This window comes from Orcinus orca, chromosome 16 (genome assembly GCF_937001465.1).
Source record: "Orcinus orca chromosome 16, mOrcOrc1.1, whole genome shotgun sequence".
Classification (NCBI taxonomy): domain Eukaryota; kingdom Metazoa; phylum Chordata; class Mammalia; order Artiodactyla; family Delphinidae; genus Orcinus; species Orcinus orca.
The window spans coordinates 84,902,774-84,925,088 of record NC_064574.1 but is presented as its reverse complement, the minus strand read 5'-3'; the positions used below and the strand labels follow the sequence as shown (position 1 = coordinate 84,925,088).

Genomic DNA, 22,315 nt, shown 5'->3' with positions numbered 1-22,315 from the left:
TACAGCAGGCTTAGGGGTTTTGGAAAAAACCTGATGAGAGATGCTGTTTAACTTACATTCATTTTACCATCCTTCCTAAGATTAGAGCAGATGAATCAAGATACACTTGTTTTTAGAGAAAAACATTCAGCATAAAATGACCTGTTGGGATGCAAGACTTGCCGTGGGAAATTAGTATAAGCTATACAGTTATTTCCAAGATCAGAAAGTGTGATTAGAGATCAGTGAACCTGTCTTAAAATCACGTAAACTTAGGAAGCCCCTCTAATTAATATGTGTGTCTACTTAGGATATTTGTCTGGTATATAAGTTCAATTCGAATAGTTGTGCATATTAATAAAGAAGAGATAAAAACTGAGAACATTAACATCGACTTTAAAGAACATCTAATTCCACCCTCGTTTTATAGACAAGGAAAAAGGCAAGTCAGCGAAGGGGTGAGAGTCGCAGGGTGTGGAGTCTGGGGCCGTTGCTCGTCTCCTGAACCAACAGAGGATGGGTTGCAGGGCACCCTTGGTCATTAAGAGACGCTGGAATTTCAAAGCTGTCATCTGGTAGCGACGTTGTGGCATTTCACTTCCATTAAAGAGCTACTTGAGCTCTAATCCCCTGGTCTCGCCCTGAACTTGAACCAGCCAAGGGCATCTGACGGCACAGGTTCTGGCCACGTAACCCATCCAGTCACGCTTCCCTCGGAACGGGAAACTGCTGAGTTGCGGTGCCTTTACCATTCTGTGGAGGCTTTTAGGGCAAGAGGCCATATATGTAATTCACATTTTTAGTGAAACCAGGTGGAAAGAGCGCGGCCTTGAGCAATGGCCTCTGTGATGCGGGCAGACACAGATCTGCCCCCGCCCACCTCGTACCCCTGGAGTTGTGGGCAGGTTTCCATCCTTCCACATTACCTCTTGTGCAGAGTAACTCCGGTCGTGGGCTTTGCTTCCAGGTTCCGAATGAGGCAGGTGAACGTCGTCGGTGCCAGCCCCTTCAGTCAGTCCTCCCGGGTCATCCAGACCCTGCAGGCCCCCCCGGACGTGGCCCCCACCAGCATCACCGTCAGAACCGCAAGCGAGACCAGCCTGCGGCTCCGCTGGGTGGTGAGTTGGGAGGTGGGGGGCCTGCGTGGGAGCCCAGAGCTTAGTCATTTCCTAGTCTTGCCTTGTCCCGGTCCAAACTAATCTCATTGTTAAACCAGGTAGTATTGCATGTTACAGTCGGTGTTGGATCTCAGACCAGCCCCAGCTTCTTATTAATTAGTAGGATGACTCACCGGCTTCTTGGAACCGAGGAATATCTTTGGGGAGGAAAGCCACTGGCCCTGCAGGCTGAACCTGTTAAGTCCTTAAGCCAGGTTGACACGGAACCAATACTCGGTATTTGTAAGAGAGCCAGGCTGATATTGAATCAGAACATTTCCCCACAAAATTAAGCTGAAATGTATGAAAAGAAATTATGTCCAGCCAAAGTTACTGAAAGGACTTCGTTTAATTAACAGAAGAAAAGTTCCAGGGGAAAGTAGAATAAAGGTCATAAGAATATTCACCCCAGAACATCTCTTCCGCGGACTTGGCCCCCTAAGACAGGCCCGTGCATGGAGACCCTCACGGGGGGCGGCCCCAAGACCTTGGCTCACCATGGACTGTTGTCCACTTCCAGCCACTGCCCGACTCGCAGTACAATGGGAACCCCGAGTCTGTGGGCTACAGAGTTACGTGCTGGCGCCCCGACCTCCCGTCCACTGCGCTGGCCCAAGTCATCAGTGACCGGCTGGAGAGGGAGCTCACAGTCGAGGGGCTGGAGGAATGGACAGAGTACGAGCTGCAGATGCAGGCCTTCAACGCCATCGGGGCCGGGCCCTGGAGCGAGTCCGTGCGGGGCCGGACACGGGAGTCAGGTGAGACGAGGGCTGGCCGGGCCCTCCCCGTGTCTCCCTGGAGACCGAGCAGAGCGTCCGCAGTGTCACTGGCATCTCGCTGGTTCATCCCTCACTCCCCTGCCATGTCTATGTTGACACTTTCCTGAGTAATTAGGTCCAACTGCATTAGAGCCCATGACGCTGCTTTGAAATTGATGATGAATTCTACCAGGGGCTAGACTCGCATTATTACCTTTTTAATTAGGGGTAATTCTCACCACCGATGATGAAAAGTAGGCGTGTACAGAGACTCTAAAGAGATCTTTATAATGCAAGGTGTTCAGGACCTCCTCCTGAGAAAGTCATGCGTGTGATGTGCTGAGCCTCCCCTGCGCTAGAAAATAGACCCTCAAAAGCTCCATTGCTTTAGCACAATGGCAGTTTATTTCTCTCTCATTACAGCCTAAGATGGGTGTTCTTGTTGTTGGGTGGCTCTCGTCCATGAGGTGATTCAAGGACCCAGGCTCTGCTGTCCTGTAAATTAACCACCATCTGCATGCAGCTGCCAGAGGGGAAGAATGAGCAAAGGCTGGGCGCACCTGTGTCTTAACACCTGCGCAGAAACGGCACACACCCCTCTGCTCACGTCCGTGGGGCTCGGGGCGCCGCTCACGGTCAGGAAGGAAAGGAAAACTTTCAGGGGTCTCTCTGGAGAATGCTCTTCTTCTAGGCTTCGTGGTCAACATGGTTTGCAGGACCCTTACTGGCCTGGTTCGAGTTTGTAGAAACACAGAAAAGTGTTGCTAACACTTTAAGGACGCACAGGACAGCTCTTTCCACTAGTCTGAAATAGTGAGGTTTTCTCCTGAAAAGGAAGAACGTCTCTGCTCCTCTCACCATCCCCTTACCCCATGATGCTCTCCCAGTGCTTGATGTATCCCGTGGGGGGCAGGGGCGGGGGGGGGGCGCTGTTCAATACCTTCCTGACCTCCACCCAACGAGGGGTGAGAAGAAGGTAGAAAGTCTGAGACGGTGAACTAGCTCCATTGTGACTTAGCTGTTTCCTCGGAGGCTTCCTGAGCCCAGGGTGTGTCCTGTCTTCTCAAGGCTCCACAGGTACAAAAGCAGAGAGGTCACCCTGGAAGCCCGTGTGGGACGCAAGGGCAGCCAGGGGAAGCCAGCACCTCCCAGCAGCTGTTTCCACGCTGGACACCTCAAAATGTAATAAGTACATTTAAATTAATTAAAGACTTTTAGTAGGAAGATGAATAAGTTCTGAGTAACCTTATGTACAGCAGAGTGATTATAGAAAGTTGTTAAGAACTGAATCACTGTGTTGTACACCTGGAACCAGTATAATACTGTATGTCAGTTATAATTCAAAAAAAAAAGAGAGAGAGAGTCACTAAGAGAGTAGATCTTAAACATTGTCACCACAAAAAAGAAAAATAAATAGTAATTATGTGACCTAATGGAGGCGTTAGCAAATGCTATGGTGGTAATCATCTTGCAGTGTATGAGATTAAAATGTGCAACATGTTGTATGTTGTACACCTCAGTCTTACACAATGTTATATACAAATCATATCTCAGTAAAGCTGGAAATAAATATTAAAGTATTTAATTATTAAAGGAAAGCATGAACACTTTAAGTAGAGATTATAATGCCATTTTAAACAGTTTTTTTTTTTTAGGAAAAACACAGTCATTGAATAAACCACTCTGATTGAGGTAAAAAGTAGGTTAGACACTGATAAAGAGGGAATTACCAAACTGGAAGCTGGAAATGAGTAAAAAAACCTCAAAATACAGTGCTAAGACATCAAGATTGAAAGTATGATAGAGAGGTTAAGAGACATAAAGAACAGAATGAGAAGGTCCAACATACATTTAATGAGACTCAGAAGAGAAAGGTGGGGGGGAATGAGAGGGAGGAAATATGTGGAGATTATGGCCGAGAAATTCCAGAACTGATATGAGACATTATGTATCTGACTGAAGTTGTGAATCCTGAACAGAATAAATAAAAATAAGTCTGCACCAAGATGCACTGCACTACACCTGCAAATGCAGAAGCCACAGAGCATCTTAAAGACATCTGGAGCAAAGGCATCTCACCTACAAAGACCATTGGAAGCCAACTTCTCCAGAACAAGAGAGGCCAGAAGACAATGCAATAATGGTCTTGAAGGAGCTGAAAGTAAATAACTGTCAACCTTAAATTGTATGCCTGGCTACACTTTCCAAGGATATTGTTCAGAAAACAACAAACTACATGTTATGTAAAGATGAAGAAAGTGTCATTCAAAACAGAAAATAATACTTTGGGGTAAGTTTTCAAAGAACAAAGTAAACCAGTGGCAAAACTGCTGCACTGAGACTCTGGTTTTGTAAAAATCCTTCCAGCTGCTGCACGGCCATCTTTCCAGTGGTCAGAGGCCATCGCTCTATGTGTGAACTCACTCCAGTGTTTTCTTCTACCTCTGCTCTCCTCAGATGATCTTGGATCATCTCTTAGGTGGACTCTGAAAAGACTTTGCCGAGCAGTGTCGTTGTCTGAGGTATAGATTTTGTATCCAGCAAAGCACTGTGGGCTCGCTTTCGTCTCGGTTGACAGATGTGTGTGCGTGTGGCCAGAAGACGACCGTGTGCAGGCCAGCGGGGCTGACTGTGGCCAGGCTCATAGTTCGCTTGCTGAGAAAGCTTCTGATCTCAAGGGAGAATTGTTCCTACAGCTTACACTTTGCTTTGCCAGCTATCCCGTTCTTTCTTCTTTTGAGGGTTATGGCTTACAGAAAATTATCTTTCGTTTTTAACTGAATGTTTGTTCAGTGAGAAATTTTGGTTCAACACATATCTCTTGGAGAAGAAGAGAACAGTTTTGGCTCAGCAGGTGTTTCCATTACAACTTGATAATAGGGTTATTGATCTTCATTTCAAGATATGGGTGGTTCAGATTTCAGATTTTTTTTTTTTTTTTTTTGTGATACACGGACCTCTCACTGTTGTGGCCTCTCCCATCGTGGAGCACAGGCTCCAGACACGCAGGCTCCGCGGCCATGGCTCACGGGCCCAGCCGCTCCGTGGCATGTGGGATCTTCCCAGACCGGGGCACGAACCCGTGTCCCCTGCATCAGCAGGCGGACTCTCAACCACTGCGCCACCAGGGAAGCCCTCAGATATTTTTAATACCAGAAGAGTGGGCTCCTTGGGACCCCTTATGGGCTGTTCTCTCCTCTAGGGAAACTGGTGCTGTCATGTTGGCCCCTCCATCTGGGGCTGGTCCTGGAGGGGTTCAGTACCCCCACCTCCAAATGGAGCTTCCAGAACCTTCTGCTGCAGGAAGCTTCTCACCTCTGACCCACAAGCCCCTCCCAGCTGTGGCAGCTCTGATATCTTGCCTTCCCTGGTGCTGCCGAGGTTGGGCAGGTAGCCTCCCCAGCAGAGAAATCAGCCCCTTCAGATGACTTGTCCTGCCAATCACTGCTCAGCATTGGGCAAAGAGGGTGAAGGGACTACACGGGCCCACTGGTGGAGTGCTACCACCACCACTGATGAGGACGGAGAGGGGTTGGAGAGAACTGGTGGGGAGAGGAGAGCTGCACTCCCACCTCTGGAACCCAGCGTCACCTCAGTGAAGATAGCCATCCATCAGTGCTTAGAGACAGCACGGTGCGCAGACGCGCTGAAAGCCAGCAATGGAGGTACCGAGCAGAACGTCTTGAACCACATTTAAATGAGGTTTCCAGTTTTGAAGTGCAGTCAAGCTGGTTTCATGACACCTTATGATATATTATAATATATTATAAGGGTAAATGAGGCCCTAAAAATCAAAGAGACTACATGAGGAGTAGCTGTGAGCTGAGGGGTGGGAAACCCTGTAGAGGAGAGAGAACAACTGAAGGAAAAACGCATTTTAAATGGTATTGTTTTTAATGAAAGGGGAGATTCTAGGATGGTCTCAAAACTCAAGATATCAGGTTGGGAAAGAAGTTGAATCTCCTTCAAGTTAGGTAATGAGTAAGATTTTTTTTTTCAAATCTTAAAAACATAAATACTTTGTAATTAGATGGCAGAGTTTATCCTGGTGGGACTCGAAGCAGCTGAAATGTTCATCCTGAACACTGCGATTTTCTCTGCCTGTCTTCTCATTAGGAAACCAGCTGTGTTCTAGGCGCCGGGGCTGCGTTGCTGTGATCACAGGGTTGCCCTCATTCTCTGGAGATGTGGATGGCCTGCCAGTAAATGGTTTCACATGTCACTGCATCTTAGGAAATCAGCTATTATTTGTAGATCTACAGTGAGAATTGGGCATTCATGGTTTCAAAGATTAACCCGAAGGAAGCAGTTAAGGATTGAGAGGTTGACCGTTTGTGTTGCTATGACAATGGCTTCTCTCTTCACAGACAGGGATGGGAGTTTAGAACATAGCACTAGTATCTTGGGCATAGAGTATATTTTCTGCTCTCACCTGATTCTAAATAAAGTCAGAAAACGAAGTTAGGTAAACGGGAGGCATACCTTCTCTTTGAATGATAATGACTCCTTTAATTCACAGTTGATTCCAGGTGCCAGCTTATCCCTCAGTTTTTTATAAAATAAGCATGGGTGTAAACAGTGTCCTGGTAACTGCCTCGGAAGTTACGACACCCGGTGGGGGCCCCCAAGGCACAGAGAGCACAGGTGACGCCATGGGAGTCACCGCCAGAGGCAGGGGGACACAGGGCGGCATGTGTGGCAAGCATGCTCCCCTTCAGGGGGCTGAGTTAACCGGAAACCGTGAAGATTCTTTTCCTGTGACACTTATCTGCTCAAATAAATTAATATTCTTTTGTTGAATGACTGAATAACGGAATGAATGACTCTCAACTGACATATTTGGGAAGAAAAACTTTTTATCGGCCCAGTGGGCTGACTTGCATCTTCTCTCTCCAGAAATGCCAGGGGGGCCCCTGTGCTTGGGACTAACAGGCACCGACAGTGGCATCTCTGTTTTGTGGGCACTGGCAGCCGGTCTGGTGCCTGAGTTCTGAGGACAGTCAGTCAGTGTAGCAAGTGGACAAAGGGAGGGGGGCCACTGCCTCCTGGGCATCGAGCCAGGGAAGTCGCCCTTTCCTGGGGCTTGCAGCCCTCCCAGGACAGAGGTGGCTGAGCCCAGGTTCAGTGTCCCCCAGAAGCTCGCCCTGTGAGGTGGCAGCCTGTTGCTGGGCCTCCTCTTCTCTCCATCTCAGACCTGCCAGTCGTGGGAACGACCAGGTCAAGCTTGCGACGACGGAGCAGCACCTCTTCCAGGCCCAGCATGAATCCTGGCATGTTTTTCTTAAAGCCTATCTTCATTTCCTGGGGCTGCAGTAACAAAGGACCCAAACTGTTGGCTTCAAACAACAGATATATGTTCTCTCGTAGTTCTGGAGGCCAGAAGGTGGAGACCGAGGCGTCAGCAGAGCCGTACTCCCCCTCTGGAGGGGCCGGGAGGGCCTGTCACAGCCAGCCCCCAGCTTCCAGAAGCTCCTGGGCTGGGCAGCACAAGCCTAGTCCTGCCGGGGGGTTCTCCCCACGTGCACATCTGTTTCTTCTCATACGGACACCAGTCCTATTGGATTAGGGCCTACACTACCCCTGTGTGACCTCATGTTATTAATTACATCTGTAACAACCCTGTTTCCAAATAAGGTCACATTCTGGGTAGTGGGGTCAGGACTCCAGCATAGGAGCTTGAGGGAACACAGTTCAACCCACAACAAAGACCAAATCACTTCAGTGTGGGAACTCTAGGAATCATAGGTTGGGAGCACTGTCGTCGTGCAAACACACATTACTTTCCGGATTCAGACTAACTGACTAACAGAGTCACCTTCACAGTGGCTGTGCCATGAGGAGGAAGTACTTACGCGTGAGTGAGCGAATGGGTGGATGGGTGAATGGATGAGTGAGCGAATGGATGGGTGAGTGAATGGATGAGTGAGCAAATGGATGGATGAGCGAATGGATGGATGAGTGAGCGAATGGATGGATGGGTGAATGGATGAGTGAGCAAATGGATGGGTGAGTGAATGGAAGGATGAGTGAATGGTTGAGTGAGCAAATGGTTGAGTGAGTGAATGGATGGATGAGTGAGCAAATGGATGAGTGAGCGAATGGATGGATAAGTGAGTGAATGGATGGATGAGTGAGCGAATGGATGAGTGAGCAAATGGATGAGTGAGCGAATGGATGGGTGAGCCAATGGATGGGTGAGCCAATGGATGGGTGAGCCAATGGATGGATAAGTGAGTGAATGGATGGGTGAGTGAGCGAAGGGATGGGTGAGCGAATGGATGGATGAGCGAATGGATGGGTGAGTGAGCAAGTGAATGAATCAGTGAGTGAATGAATGAAAGAGTGAACCAGCCCACAGGGCGGTCCTGGGGGGTGACTGAGAAGACGCCAAAGCCCCGTCACGTGTTATGTACCCGTGAGATTCGTGAACTTGACGTGTTCTCCTTTTCGACCGTGGAGGCTCTGGGGGTGCTGAGAGCTGCCCTTTTCTGGGTGCCTGTTACTCCCACACAGGGATGTGCACTTGGTAAACCTCCCCTCCCCTCCCCTCCCCTCCCCTCTCCACCCACCTGCCCCCCCCAAAGTGCCCCCGTTTGGAGATGTCAGTAAACTGGTGTATGACGGTGAGGATTTCTGTCTAGGATGAAAGTCACAGTTCTCACAAGTTAATATAAGACTCAGACGAAGCTTGTTTTCTTGCTGGGTGGACTCAGGTAAAATTGAGCTCCTAAATACCCAGGATTTATGGAATTTGTTGCTAATATTGAAGAGATTTACATTTCTGTGCAGGTTTAATCTGATCACTGCAAAATGTTCAGAATACACTGCTGTTTCAAGGACTTGATTATGTGGGTAAAAATGAGACCTTTATTAGTAGAAGCCTTTAGACTTTGGGCGCCAATCTATTTAACTCATTCTCTGCAGTTCCTTCAGCCGCCCCTGAAAACGTGTCAGCCGAGGCCGTCAGCTCCACCCAGATTTTACTGACCTGGGCTTCGGTGCCCGAGCAGGACCAGAACGGGCTCATACTGGGCTACAAGGTATGTGCTCAGGTGACCTTCCTCCGCCCACGCTGTGACGGTGCTGTCACCTGTCTCCCCAAACCCGTGAGCCCACATTTTCCTGCCGATCTGCAGCTCTGGCCTGTCTCCTGATCCCACGTCACTTGTCTCGTCTACCTTCATCACAGGCTGGAGATGAGGCATCGGTGTTCCCTCTTCCTGTGGGCCAAGACAGGGCACTAAAAGCTCTGAGCCTCTTTCCTCACTTGTAAAGTGGGAGGAGTGATGGTAGCTCCCTCCCAGGGTTGGTGTGGGAAGTGGCTTTTTCTGTGAAATGCTAAGGACGTATCATTAGATCCCTGCGCGTGTGTCTGCACGTGTGTCATCAGTGGTGAGGGTTGGACACCTTGCAGCTTCTCTGGAAGGCGTTTCTGGGTTTAGTCTTGTGTGTGTTTACCCAGACCCTTAAAAACCTACTCTGTTTTTGTTCCGCCCCCTCCCCCAAGAAGCAGGACAGATCTTCCTGGATTTGGCCACAAGGCCACGCTTGTCTCGCGCACTGCCGCCTTCTTCTCCCCGCTCTCCATCGTTTAGATCCTATTCTGTTTCCCCACCTGTTCTCATGCCCTCCCCCGACCCCGGCACCCTGATGGCTCCCTTCTGGCCCCTTTAGACACGGCGATCCCACTGAGTGGGTTCAGTGACCAGCACTCCACGCCCCCTACCCGGACCCTGGAGAAGAGCGCTCGCCAAGCCCTTTTCAAAGTCCCCCCTGATGACCCCCTCTTTTACGGCCCTCTGGTCACTGATCTGAGGGACCAGTTCCGAGAGGGTGAGCTTAGGGAATAAGGGGGAGCAGGCGGGCCGTGGAGGGGGCATCTCAGCGTGCTGCGTCTGCAGCGTGGGCAGTAACTAGCCCAGGGGTGGGGCCTCGGGTTCAGGGGGAGAGCACAGGTCCCCTGAGGCAGGAGCCTAATGTCCCGATAAGCCGGGCAAGCGAGTGGCTGCTGGCCCCTTGCACGGAAGCAGCACGTCTCTGTGTTCCTAGCGAGCCCTGGTTTCAGTGGCTGCCGCTGGGCACCTGAAACCCTGTGAATTACAGCGGGGCGTCTGGCTCTCCCACTCCGGCCATGGCTGGGGCACATCTCCAGCTGCCTTCCAGTCTGGAGTCCAGCTGCTTCATCTCCATCTTTCCCCCAAAATGCCAGCGGATAGGAATTAGATCCCTAAGCCCTCAACACGGCTGCCCAGGGGGAGGACCCTCAGTTGCCTGGTCCTTGCCGCGTGGTCCAGGCCCGCGAGGCCCCTCCTTGCACACCGTCCTCCTGACCCCCCCCCCCCGGTGTGTCATGCAGATCCTGTACCGCGCCAGAGATCTGGATCCGGAGCCCAGGAGCCACGTGGTCCGCGGGAACCACACGCAGTCCGCGCTCCTGGCGGGTCTGGGCAAGTTCGTGCTGTACGAGCTCCAGGTGCTGGCCTTCACCCGCATCGGGAACGGGGTCCCCAGCTCACCCCCCATCCTGGAGCGGACCAAAGACGACGGTACGTCGACGGCTTGCCTTTGCCCGTCTCCCAGGTTTGCTGTCGCCATCCAAACCCTTTGGATGGTTGTCATTTTTAACTTACTTTTCAAAACACTCTTTTTTCTTCGTTTCAGCACAGGAAAACAAAACAAAGTTGTTTTCTGGTCACTGAGCGCTTCTATGGCCAGTTTCAGCCGGAGTGAATGTTCACAGCCTAATTAACAGCCTGAGCACAATTTCATCGTAGCTCTGCTGTAGGCAGTGCAGTAAAGGCCGGGCAGCTGGGCCAGAAAAACCTAAGGCCTGGTGGTGTTGGCACAAACCTGGCTGAAAAACCCCACTGCAGACCCCGTGCCTCAATTCTAGATTCTCTGGGCTTCCCGCTCTCGTTTGCATAGTAAGGGGTCATTAGAGGCCCACAGAGTGTGGTGTGTGACGGGCTCCCAGGATACCCGGGGTTCGCAGCCTCCGTAACAAGTACATCTTGACGGCATTGTCTAAATCATCAGGAAATACGTTTCTCCACCTTGCAGATGTCAGACACTTAAAGGTTAGCTGCTTTACATGATCTGTGTTAAATAGACCATGATGAATATTCGGGGGAAAATGCCAGTCTCCCCCCAAAACACCCAGGCTCAGAAGCAGCTGACAGAAGTGAAACACCCATAGATTTTCTTAAGCATCTTTACTGAAGTAATTAAATCAAGCCCCCAACGCACTCTGACCGCTAAGCTGACAACGTTCTCTCCGTGTTCCTGGGAGACACCCGTAGCTGGGCCTCCCCTGGGTCAGAAGAGGGGGCGCCTTGAACCTGGTCCTTCCCTGGGAGCTGATCTCAGGGCGGCTGGAGTCTGAGAGGGACCGTGTAACCTCAAGGTCATGTCTTTGCAAAACTATATGCTCTGTCGAGGGCCACACACATAAAAAGTAACAGGAGCTTTTAGGAACTGTTCCTCAGACTCGGGCAGTTATCACGGTTTCTTCCCAAAGTATAGGCTGGGGAGAGTCATGGACTGATTTCTCTTTCTCTCTCACAATCCCGATATAAACGTGTTTCTCCTTCCCCTCATTTCATTGTGATGCAAATGATCAGCCTTGGGGACAGTGAGGGGGCAGAAACCACAGAAGACAGACGTCAGAGTTTCCTGTTCGTGAATTGGTCCTGGTGTGTGAGGAACCCCTGTGTTTTACCTGAACACAGGGGTCATGACACATGTTTATAATTTAAAATACTGCTCTCAACCTAATAGCTTGAGGCTATTCAGCAGCCCTGGAATGACTGTAACGCACGTCGCTTTATTTGTGTATTGATTGCTTCATGCTCGTTGCCTCTTACCTGGGAACCAGTCAGTTCTTAAGTTCCAACAAGAAGTTCCCACGCTGGCCACACGCTTACTCGCCTCTCCATTTAAGTAAATATATTTTATGATGGCCGTGACGCTATTATTCAATGGTGCCGGGATACATAGCTGGTTTTTGAATTACTGGTGCACCAGACGGCACAGAAGCACTATTCCGTGTGTTTGTGGACATCAACTCTTAATTCTCTGGGATAGTGCGGGAGAGGGGTCGTGTGCCTAAGAGAAAAATCATTGGTTACAGCCATGTTACTTGGTCAGTAATTGTAACCTCCATTGGGAGGTGGGAGGGACCTTCGGCCACCTTATTTATCTGACACCTGCTTGGTGGATGTCCAGCCCAGGAGAGGAATCGGCTCAGATTGGTGAAGTCTCTCCTGTGACGTGACGTACCCTCTAGGATGCTGTTTAGCGACTGGGCCGCTAGCCTTAGGTAACACGCTCACAGGACTCACAGCATAGCTCATGAGCACTGCTTACGCCGCTTGGAAAGCAGATGAGCTGGATTCAAAATGAGGCATTTTCTCAAAGTCATTAGGGAGACACACAGGGATTCCAAAAGTCACTTTCCCAGAACTGAGAGTAATTCACCCATGAACGGTGTCATCGGCAGTCATGACTGTCCTCGGCCAGCCCACAGAACCCTCCCCCATGAGGCCCCGGCGTGTACCCACGTGACATCCCAGCGGCGCCTGAGTCACCGGTCTTTTTCTCCCTTCAGCCCCAGGCCCACCCGTGAGGCTTGTGTTCCCAGAGGTGAGACTCACGTCTGTGCGGATCGTGTGGCAGCCACCGGAGGAGCCCAACGGCGTTATTCTGGGTAAGGGAGCGGCAGTGACTAAAGAGATCACAGCTCAGAGACAGATCACAGCTTAGAGGGAGATAACAAACAGATCGATTTCATCTATTTTTATTAGATGTCTAAGAGGTTAAAAAAAAAATCCCGTCTACAGCAGCCTGGCGTCTTCTGAACTGAGAGACTGCAGCCCTCTAACTGTGTCCTGCACTAAGGTTTCTTTGCAGAATGAAATTTACGTTTTGTTAGCCCAGAGTTTCGTGTTCGTTCGTGGTTCGTGGCAGTCTGTACTTGACCTTCCGTCCGCTCTGAAATAACCCAGCTATTTTGATGTGTGTTTGGAAAACCACGGGCTTGTTTTTCTTGGAAGATTCACTCCCAGGCTTTGATCCGATGTCCCGGAGACGTCTGTCTTCCGCTGCAGGGCCCGCACCTAACCCTTTGAGGAAGTTTCCCAAGTGAACTGCATGCTTAGGTCTCAGGGAAACGGTTTACTCTGAACTTTTCACTCAGAGCAGCAGCTCTGATAACTTTGATGAACAGCCTTAATCTGTCCTAGTTTCCTAAAGGCAGCAAATTTTATTTTGAAAAATCATCAGCCCCTTTATTTGTTCGCCCTTTTCCACCAGGACAAATTACGGGCCTCAGATATGCCAGGCCTCAATGCTCAGAGTGGTAGGTAAGGAGTGGATGAGATGTAGGTGGGCCGTCCTCGCAGGGTAGACACCAGCGACACTACCACGTGGTCGCGATGCGGTAGGGGTTCCAGGAAACGCCCTGCAAGCCACGCCTCCTGGGCCGGGGGCTCAGTGGGCAGAAGGCATTGTCGGGCTTTATCTTGAGGATGAGTGGTAGCAAACCACAACTTGGGTCCGCTAGCCCGCGCCCGGTAAAGCCAACCTACTGACATTGGGGTGCAGTGAAGGAAAGCACGGCCTTCACCGCAGGACAACAAGCAAGGCGCCCAGGGCAGCTGGTGCTCAAAGCACCCCAACTCCCCGAAGCGTTTCAGCAGAGCATTTTTAAAGGCCAGGCGAGGGGGGGCGCGGCGTGTGCGATCAGCTCACGCGCAGCTCTCTGAGTGGTTGACGGTGAGGTCACAGGGCAGTGGCACAGGGGTTCACGTGATCAATCCTCAGGCTCCAGTAGGTCTGGGGACTACGTTTCGTGCTCAGGGTCATCGAGTAGTTAACGTCTTCCACGTGGCGGAGGTTTTAGCATCTGTAAAACAGCTCAGGGTAAGGGCATCAGATACTGTTATCTGGGTACCTCAGAGAGGAGCTACAGCAGAGGATGCGGGGAGGGTCCGTGCTGGGAAGGCCCCATAGGGTCCCGCTCGGTTGCATAAGTGGTTTCCAAATCCTTGAATGGAGCGCTGCCTTTTGCCTGTGGGAGCACAGACCTCCCAGAGGGAGACGCGGGCCGGGCCGGGCTGGGAACCACTGGGAAGGCCGTGCTTCACGTGCAGGAGGGGCCAGAGGCCCAGACCTTTCAAAGTGGGCCTTTAAAGGCCAGGCACGAGGCCCGGTGTAAGCTCCAGGCGCAGGCAGCCCTGAGATGCGGTGTTAACCTCCTCACCCGCGGCAGACCCCACGTACGCCTGCTTGGGTTATCGGGGATTGACGGCAGGACCATAACCACGGCTTACAAACAGCAGTAAAATGCACCACGTAGACCTGCTTTTGAGCTGAGGATGATAAGATTTGGTCTAGAAAAGGGTTACACTTAATTGTTTTTAAAAAAATTTGAAAATCTGTGCTGAGGACCTTGAGAAGCGAAGTGACACGATCGGATGTGTCTTTTGGATAATGTCGGGCAGCCGTGAAAAGGGTGGACAGAAAGGCAGATACTTATTGAGTTCTGACTTCATTAAGACGGAGCCTGGGGCTCCCGAGTCATCTGCACAGCAGGCCAGGGGCCCTTCGGCTCCACTCTTTCCTTCTGCAGTTCCTGCAGCCACTTGGCGGTGACGACAGTGTTTCTGAACTAGGGGACCTCTGGAACCGCAGGTTCTTGCTATTAAGATCACAACAAACAGCCGGAGAAGCCTCTGTTGCAGTGTGCGTTTCAGATCCCGTCCAGCTGAGGAGCCATCGCAGGCCAGTCTCAGGCCCTGGGGTGGCAGTGGTCTGCAGAGCTGGCTGCTACCCTCCAGCTTTCCTGGAGCCCGCACGCCGGCAGGGCCTGCCCCCGACTCAGTGCCCAGCCTACAGCCTTTCCCGGAACAAGCAGGGCGAACACGCAGGGCGAACCGTCTGTTTACCCAGGGCACGCCCCAGCACGCTGTGGAACAGGAAACGTTTTCAGAGCACAAGATGCGAAATTCCACCTGTCACTTCCAGCCCTAGGAGCCTTCCAGAGCGGTGTTCTCTGTGAGGATCGGGGGCCCCGGCTGCTGGGGAAGGAGGCCCCAGGCCCCAGGCCCCCGCCCCCGCCTCTGCTGATAGCCCGGCTCGTCCCGATTCTGGGATCATCTCTGTGCTCTCCTCAGCTTTCCGGGCCGATAAGAATTAGTTCTGACAGCAGGACTCCACGGGGATGTGCAGAAGGCAAGTGTGCCCTTCACGTGGGATTCCCTCTTCGCGCAGACCGCCGTGCGCTCTGGTTTTGTGGCTGTGACTTTGAACTGCTCATCCGAGGGCTTCCCTGGCAACACGGTGAGGCTCTGGCCCCAACCAGCTCTGAGCCGTGGTGCTCGCCTGGTGCTCTGCCAGGAGAGACCCCCTACCCCGGGCCGCTGCTCTTCCTTTGACAGTCACGTCAGATGGCGTCTCTGCCTGCGGCTTTCCCCCTCGCCCATCCCGACCTGGGCTGGGCTCTTCTCCTCTTTGCTCCCAAAGCACCTGCGCTCACAGTCACAGCACGAATCCTCCGTCCACAGGAGACCGGCAGCTCGCTTTAGAATCGTGCCACCTGCTTTTAAGGGTGTCTTCAACATCAGTTTTTCTGATCATAAAAGCACGTGTACAATGCAGGTAATTTAGACAGCGTTTCACATTCATCCAGTTTAGAACCACAGAAAGTCTGACCATCCCCAGCAGAGAGGAGGATTTGGGGGTGCAGCGTCACACACTCTCGTTGGGAGCGTGACCTGGCACAGCCGCGGTGGGGCGATCCGGGCATGGGTGCACCCCGCACCCCAGGTCTTAACGCTTGAGAAATCCTCATGCCTGTTCACAGGAAGAAACTCACAGGAGATCCACTGCAGGGCTGCTTTAAAGAACAGAAAATTTTAAAAAAGAAAGAACTGGAGACAATCCAAATGTCCATCAATAAGGCAATGAAAAGGTAAACTGCGGCCTATTCATTACCGCAGAAATCACGGTAGCAATTAAAGTAACGAACAAGACCTACATGTGTCAACATGAATAAGTCTCACAAACATCTGTTGAGTGAAGAAAAGCAAGTTGCAGAAGAATATATCCAGCTGAAGAATGTCTCTGTACATCTAAGCACTCCACAGACATTACCGTGTATCATTTATGGCTACACGTATATAGTAAAAGTGTAAAAACTTGGCAGGAATTTGCAGTAAGTTGAGAATAGGGGTTACCTTTGAGGAAGAGGATCCAATAAGACCACCAGAATAGCTTCAACTTTTTTCTGTCATGTTTTCTGTCTTATAAAAATAAAAACAAAAACCATAAAACTTAGGCAAAATCTCAAGATTTGTTCAGTGTGTGATGAATACATGGGTGTGTGATCTATATTATTCCAAGTATTTTTCTGCATGTTTGAAATACTTTAGAGTACAGCTAAAGTATTAGTTTAGAGTACAACTAAAGTATTGGTAGAGTAGCCCCCGCTCCCGCAACTAGAGAAAGCCTGCGCGCAGCAACGAAGACCCAACGCAGCCGAAGATTAGTTAATTAATTAATTAATTTAAAAAGTGACGACGGCCCTCCTCTCTCCTCCCCACCCCGGACCCACAGGGACACGGCTGAAGTCCCACCACGAGCACTGGCCGGGCGTCATGTCCGCGGGGACGTCAGGGCAGGTGTGGCACAACAGAGGGTCGCACGCGGCCCAGCCTCTTCGGGCTGCAGAGGGTGTGATGCAGAGACAGGAACCAGGCCCAGAACTGCTCGTCTCTCAGGATGTGGCCCCACGTACACAGCCCTGAGCAGCGGGCCTCATCCTCCCGTGGATCCCCAGGCAGGCACGGTCTGCACGACCTCTCCGGCAGGACCACGGGCTGCCCGCTTTGAGCCTCCCCTGTGTTTTAAACCCTGCGTGGCGGACAGGCTGGGTGGAGGGGGCAACCCCGCAGCCACGTGGCCGGGCGCCGGCCTCGGCAAGTGAATTCACACCAGTCACTCAGTCCCTGTGTGCCTGGGCTTCCCCACCCTCCAGGGGGGCGGCATGTACCTCCCTGGTCGGGCCAGTACGCGGCGCACAGAGAACCCAGAACAGAGCCAGCCTCCCAGCAAGTGCCCGGTCAGCGCCAGCTGGAACCCTGTGGCCATTCGGTATCTCACCCCTTCTCTGGGGCCGGGGAGTGTTCTGCATCACTGTGTATTTACACGCGGTGTTTACTCCGTACCCACCAAGGGCGTGTCGCACAGCTTCGCTCTCTGCTACCCTGGCGGCTGGAATGGAGGGTTTGTGCTGGAAGGCAGCATGGGGCCAGGTCACAGGACTCCCCCGAGGCACTGAGAAGCTTGGGTGTGGATCTGTAGTCCCTGGGGGTCGCTGAAAAATCACAAAACTCCGGATAAGGAGGGGGTCGTACTTTAATCCCTTGACGGTTCCAACCGTGGCCAAACAGAGGCTAAGTGAGACAGTGCTCTGTGTCCCTCCAAAGTGGGAGACAGCACACTGGAGCCTCTGTGGCTGCAATGACATTGAGTGGTCATTGTAACGAACGCTGTCTTGGGTAACCTGTCACCTGGATATCGTTACAGCCAGCGCACTAAATGGCAGATGCCGTAGGAAAGACGGGAAAACAGGTTCTAAAGATTCGGACTGGTGTCCACAGGGGACAAAGGAAGACATCTTTCTTCGAGACTCACTTTGCATCCGGGGGCCTTGAATCAGCGTTCCCACTCCGGCGGCGCGGCCTTCTGAGTATATAACCACCTCTGAAGCCAGTGCTTTTGTAATCTGTACCAAAACGTGTTCTTACATTTCCAAAAGAGATTAACAGCGGGAAACGCTGGAGGCGCCTGGAAGGAAAAACACTTGCTTATTTGGGTAAATATTTTACCAGGGAGAGCTGGCGGCATTCAGAGCCTCCCTCTGGGGGGCGTGGTGGGAGCCACCGGAGAGTGGCCATCCCCCCCCCCACTTGCCAGCTGCTCCACAGTCCCTTAAATGCTGTTACACTCAAGTGATGCATGTGATCTTCAAATCCACGCGGGTTTGCCCTGCCGGACACGCCACATCCCCCCCTCCACCCGGTTAGAGGTCAGCTTGCCCACAAGGGCTGAACCTTGACCTTTAGCTTGTCACACAAGGGTGTGCGAGGACTCTGCTGGGAAGTAGGGGCTCGACTATGATCCGAGTTTGCAAATGCGTCGTTTCCTCCACTGTTGCATTTGTCAGCCCCCAGCCCTCAAACGGATAAGCCATAAAACCGGCGAGCCAGCTGGCATCTGGGCTAGGCTGACGCTTGCCCGCAGGGAGACTCAGCTGCTGTGGGTTCCACGAACCAGGAATGGGCGTTGGGGGGGCTGTCACCAGCCACACCCCCTGACAGTGCCTGCAGAGGGGTCGGCAGCACCGGACCCCTCTCGTGGCCTTGGCCTCGGGGCCCCGGGGATGGTCACCGCACAGGCGACTCTGAGATCGACGCCTTGTGTTTGCCCGGGAAGCATCCAGTCTTGATAAAAGCCTGCCACCACCTAAAATGTCTACACGATTCTCTCAAAATACATCTGGGGCCCTTCGACAGCCCGATCATTGAACCGAGGCAGCCGAGACCCCCCGCCGGCCCCCCGCAAAGGCCTCCTGTCCTCAGCGGCATCTCTCAGACTCTCCTGTTGGCGCCTCCCCCGCGCGTGGCCCGGAACCTGTCTCCTGCTTGGAGCCTCAACCTCTTTGGGTCCTGATTTTCTGGATGAGCCACGTCTCCCCATCTCCCGGGCACTTCTGAGCTGCTCAGGCTTCTCTCACCCACGGTTTTCGTCTTCGCCGTGCGGCCCCGCGGCTCGTACGTGGCCTGGCTTCTCCGAATGCCTGTGTCACCGCGGTTCACTGTGACCTTCAGGAGCGGCTGCTCTGGGCGCCTCTCCTCCCGCGTGGACCCCGCCCCCTGTTCCTTCCTTGCGTGGCTGCGGCCTCTGACCTCACGTCGCTGAGATTCAGCTCGTGTTTCTGAGCTCCCTGGGCCCAGAGTCACATAACGAGCCTCGTCCCGCGAGCGCCGTCCTCGTTCCTGACGCGCGAACCCGCGCTCGGCGTTTGCTCCCGGCCGTCTCTGTATAGAAGCCCCTTCCGTTGTGCATCACGTCCGTGTCCAGGTGCGGTGCGGGCATTCATCTTCATCAGCGCACCGCAGAACGGGGACAGTAGGGGTGTTGGCTCTCTTTAGGGCAAATAACAGGAAGATACAAATATATCCCTCGGGCCGAGGAATTTTCTCCCAGTGGCTCCATGTGGGACCTGGATCAGAGAGAACAGCCCAGATTTCACGCAGTTCTCTGGGCAGCCGGGAGCCCTCGGGGCTCAGGCAGAAAGAGCCGTCTCGTGTGGGGCAGAGCCCCGGCCTCTCCACCTGCCCACCCTGCTCGGGAGCTCAGAGCGCATCTCCTGGCAGCCTGGCCTCGGTGACCCACAGCAGGCCTGTGGACTGGGACATCCACTTTGCCGTCCCGCTGCACACCTTACTGTCCTCGTGTCCTGCCTTTACAGCCGGCACAGCGCCCTGGCTGCGGCCGGGCCGAAGGCTGGTCTCCGCAGCCGTGGGTGAGCCCACCTGCTCCTTGCTGCCTGTCTGTCCCCCCCTCAGACGTGGCATGGCTTTGGCTCCAGGCCCTGCCGCAGGGGACCTGACCCGCCCCTCGCCTGAGCCCCTCCCAGCACAGGCACCCCAAGGCTCTTCCAGGCACCCCATCTCTTGGGCTGCTTTCTGAAACAACGCGTCCCCTCCAGATGGAACGTCGCCCACGGAGGTTCGCGCTTGAGTCCAGCCTCAGGCCGGGCACCGTGCCTCTCGCTGCGTCTAGATGCTCTTCCATAGTCACCCTGAAAATATCCTGTTGAGTGGCCAAGTTGTTTTCTATTTTGTCCCCCTTTCCGTGACGTCATCAGGATCCTATCATTTTAGAGCAGGAGGGAGCTCTGTCCTGTTTACTGGGTGCCCCGCGCGCCCGTCCTCGGGTGTGACACGGAGACGCTGTCATGTGGACCGTGGACCACCGCGAGGTCTGCACGTGGCAGGAGTGACGCGCCTGGAGTACAGGGGCCCTGATGAGCGGGGCTGGTGTTTTTCTTTATTCGTAGCTAGAAACAAAAAGTCGAGAGTTGAAACTTGCCCGAGGTGAGAAAAACTAGGCTGGGTTAGGACCCGGGTCTCCTGACGACATCCTGCTACGTGGTCAGGGGCTTCTGAGACACAGACAGACAGACAGACAAGAGACCATCTAGAAGCATACAACACGCCATCCAATGCCAGGATGGCAAGGCCGGCAAGAGACAGGACAGGGAGTGAGCGAGGGACCATGTGAAGGAACCGCTCAGGTGGAGGCGAGGTCAAGGGTCACCCTAGCGTCGTGTTCTGGGGGTGGGGGAGGGCGGAGGTGGAGCCTTTGATGGAGAGCAGACCTGAGCCAGCCCAGGAAGGGGAAGGGAGGGGAGGACCTTCAGGGAGACCGGTTCCCATTTCGTTCCCAAATCCCAGCTCACAAAGATGTGCCTTTGAACAAAATCTGAGTTTCATCCCAGGATTTTTAATTCCAGCGGCAGATAATCTGAGAAGAGATGAAACATCATAAGAATAAAGGATAAAGAAAGCACAACCGTAATCGTGTCCTGTTCCTAAAAGTGTACAAATCCTCTTTGATTCAGGCTTGCCAGGTGAAAGGTGATCTGAATTAATGTGGAGTCTTAATCTCTCACACACACGACTCCCCGAAATACGCAGGGACAAGTTAAGGGACCGAACGCTGGCTGGTGGGGGTCGTGAGGGGAGCTCCCTGACGGACGTCAGGGGCCCCCGGGACGCCACGTGTTAACCACACGGCAGTGGCCGCCCCGGTGTCCCGGCGCCTGGGCGTGCTGGTCAGGTGGTTTCTGCGCCTCCCGCCGTCTCAGCTGTAGGCACACCGTCTCACACTCTGAAAAAGAAACCTGGTCAGCGCAGTCCTACGCAGAAATTCAGTGTGTACGCAGACAGGGCCCGGGTCTCAGACATACATACGTTCATCTGTTTTTAACGCAGTTACTTGTTTGTTCTTTGGGGAGGGTTGGTATCTCTTCTTCACTAGGAGTGGTATTCGAATGGCCGTGCTCACTCACCCTGGGCCACACCTCCCTCTTGACGTTTTTAAAGTATTGTGTTTGATCATGTTCTTATGGGTGGTCTGTGTCTGCCTGTGCAGTCTTTGTGCTGGATTGTAAAGCTCGGATTGTCTGTGCAAGATATCTTTCCTTAGTTCCCTGCTTTAGTTCGGGAATGTGCGTGCGATAATGACGTTGGTCAGTTGCTTTCGTACGGGGCACAGACAGACTTTCCTCCGGTGGCCAGGGGGACACAGAGGCCCCCAGTCCCCCGTGAGGCGTGCTGCGGCCTCTGTGGATGAACCACATGCCCACGCGGACCACGCCGCCCTCGGACAGAGGCTGCCTCCAGGCCGTCTGATCTCCCCCTGTGCCCCTCGAAATCTGCCGAACACAGGCGTCGCTTTTCACCTGCAAATCCTGACAACGTAAAAATAACAATACAACACCTAAAAGCCGGCGTAGATGTACTGAGGTTAGAGCTGGTGTAAAAACATGGATTTATATCACTCTCGTAGCAGTGGGTGAGTTTCAGAAGAGAGCTGGGGCTTGATGCATCAAGTAACGGAGAGAGAAATGGACCTAAAGCGTAAAGGCCCAGGCCAGGGAAGAACACAAGCAATAATGTAGCTAATCAGGACAGATGGTGTGACGGACAAGGGGGAGGTGAGCGGAACGGAGTCTCGTGCTTCCACCACGGTCATGGTGAGGGGCCAACGGGTGCTGTCGGAAGTCGGAGGACCGAGTTCATCGCATCACCTGGGACTAGCAGGGGTGAGGACCAGAAGGGCCGGGGATTGGAAGGGAAACCGACTCTGACAAAGCAGACGCCCACCGCAGAGGTGTTAGTGGTGACGCAGAAATGAGCGGGCTACAGGGAGCGGCACGTTCTCCCGGAGCGGGAGCACAGAGGGACACAAGCTCCCGCACCTTGTGGCTGCCGGGGCACCGTCGTCCCTGGGAGACATGCTCTTCTCGTGGGGCAGGATGCCAAGGGCCCCACTCCCTTTGCTGGGAGCCTGGGGTGGATGCTTTCGCTTCTCGGGACAGTGTGACTCCGTGGAGAGTGAAGGCTTTGGAGCCGGACAGACACAGGGCTCAGGCCAGCTCTGCTGGTGACTTTCTGTGTGACCTCAGGCTGACTGCTTACCTCTCTGAGCTCTGCTGCTCCCTGGCAGGACCACTGGAGGCTCAGGAGGTGCGGACCATCAGGCGTGCAGTAGGAGGGCACTGCTGCGGTGGCCACGCTGACCACATTGCCCTCATTTTCAGGACGCTAGGTGTCTGGGAGTCTCAGAGCT

The 22,315-nt window shown here is 53.0% G+C and overlaps 1 protein-coding gene across 1 annotated transcript in view; it reads left to right on the top strand.

The window, feature by feature from the left end:
* SDK1 (sidekick cell adhesion molecule 1) overlaps positions 1-22,315 on the top strand; it is an 826,099-nt gene that overhangs the window by 719,353 nt on the left and 84,431 nt on the right. Inside the window, exons 24-28 of the mRNA XM_049699672.1 lie at positions 947-1,097; positions 1,657-1,894; positions 8,819-8,934; positions 10,251-10,440; positions 12,501-12,599. Coding sequence (XP_049555629.1) covers positions 947-1,097; positions 1,657-1,894; positions 8,819-8,934; positions 10,251-10,440; positions 12,501-12,599 — 794 coding nt within the window. The remainder of the gene's footprint in view (positions 1-946; positions 1,098-1,656; positions 1,895-8,818; positions 8,935-10,250; positions 10,441-12,500; positions 12,600-22,315) is intronic.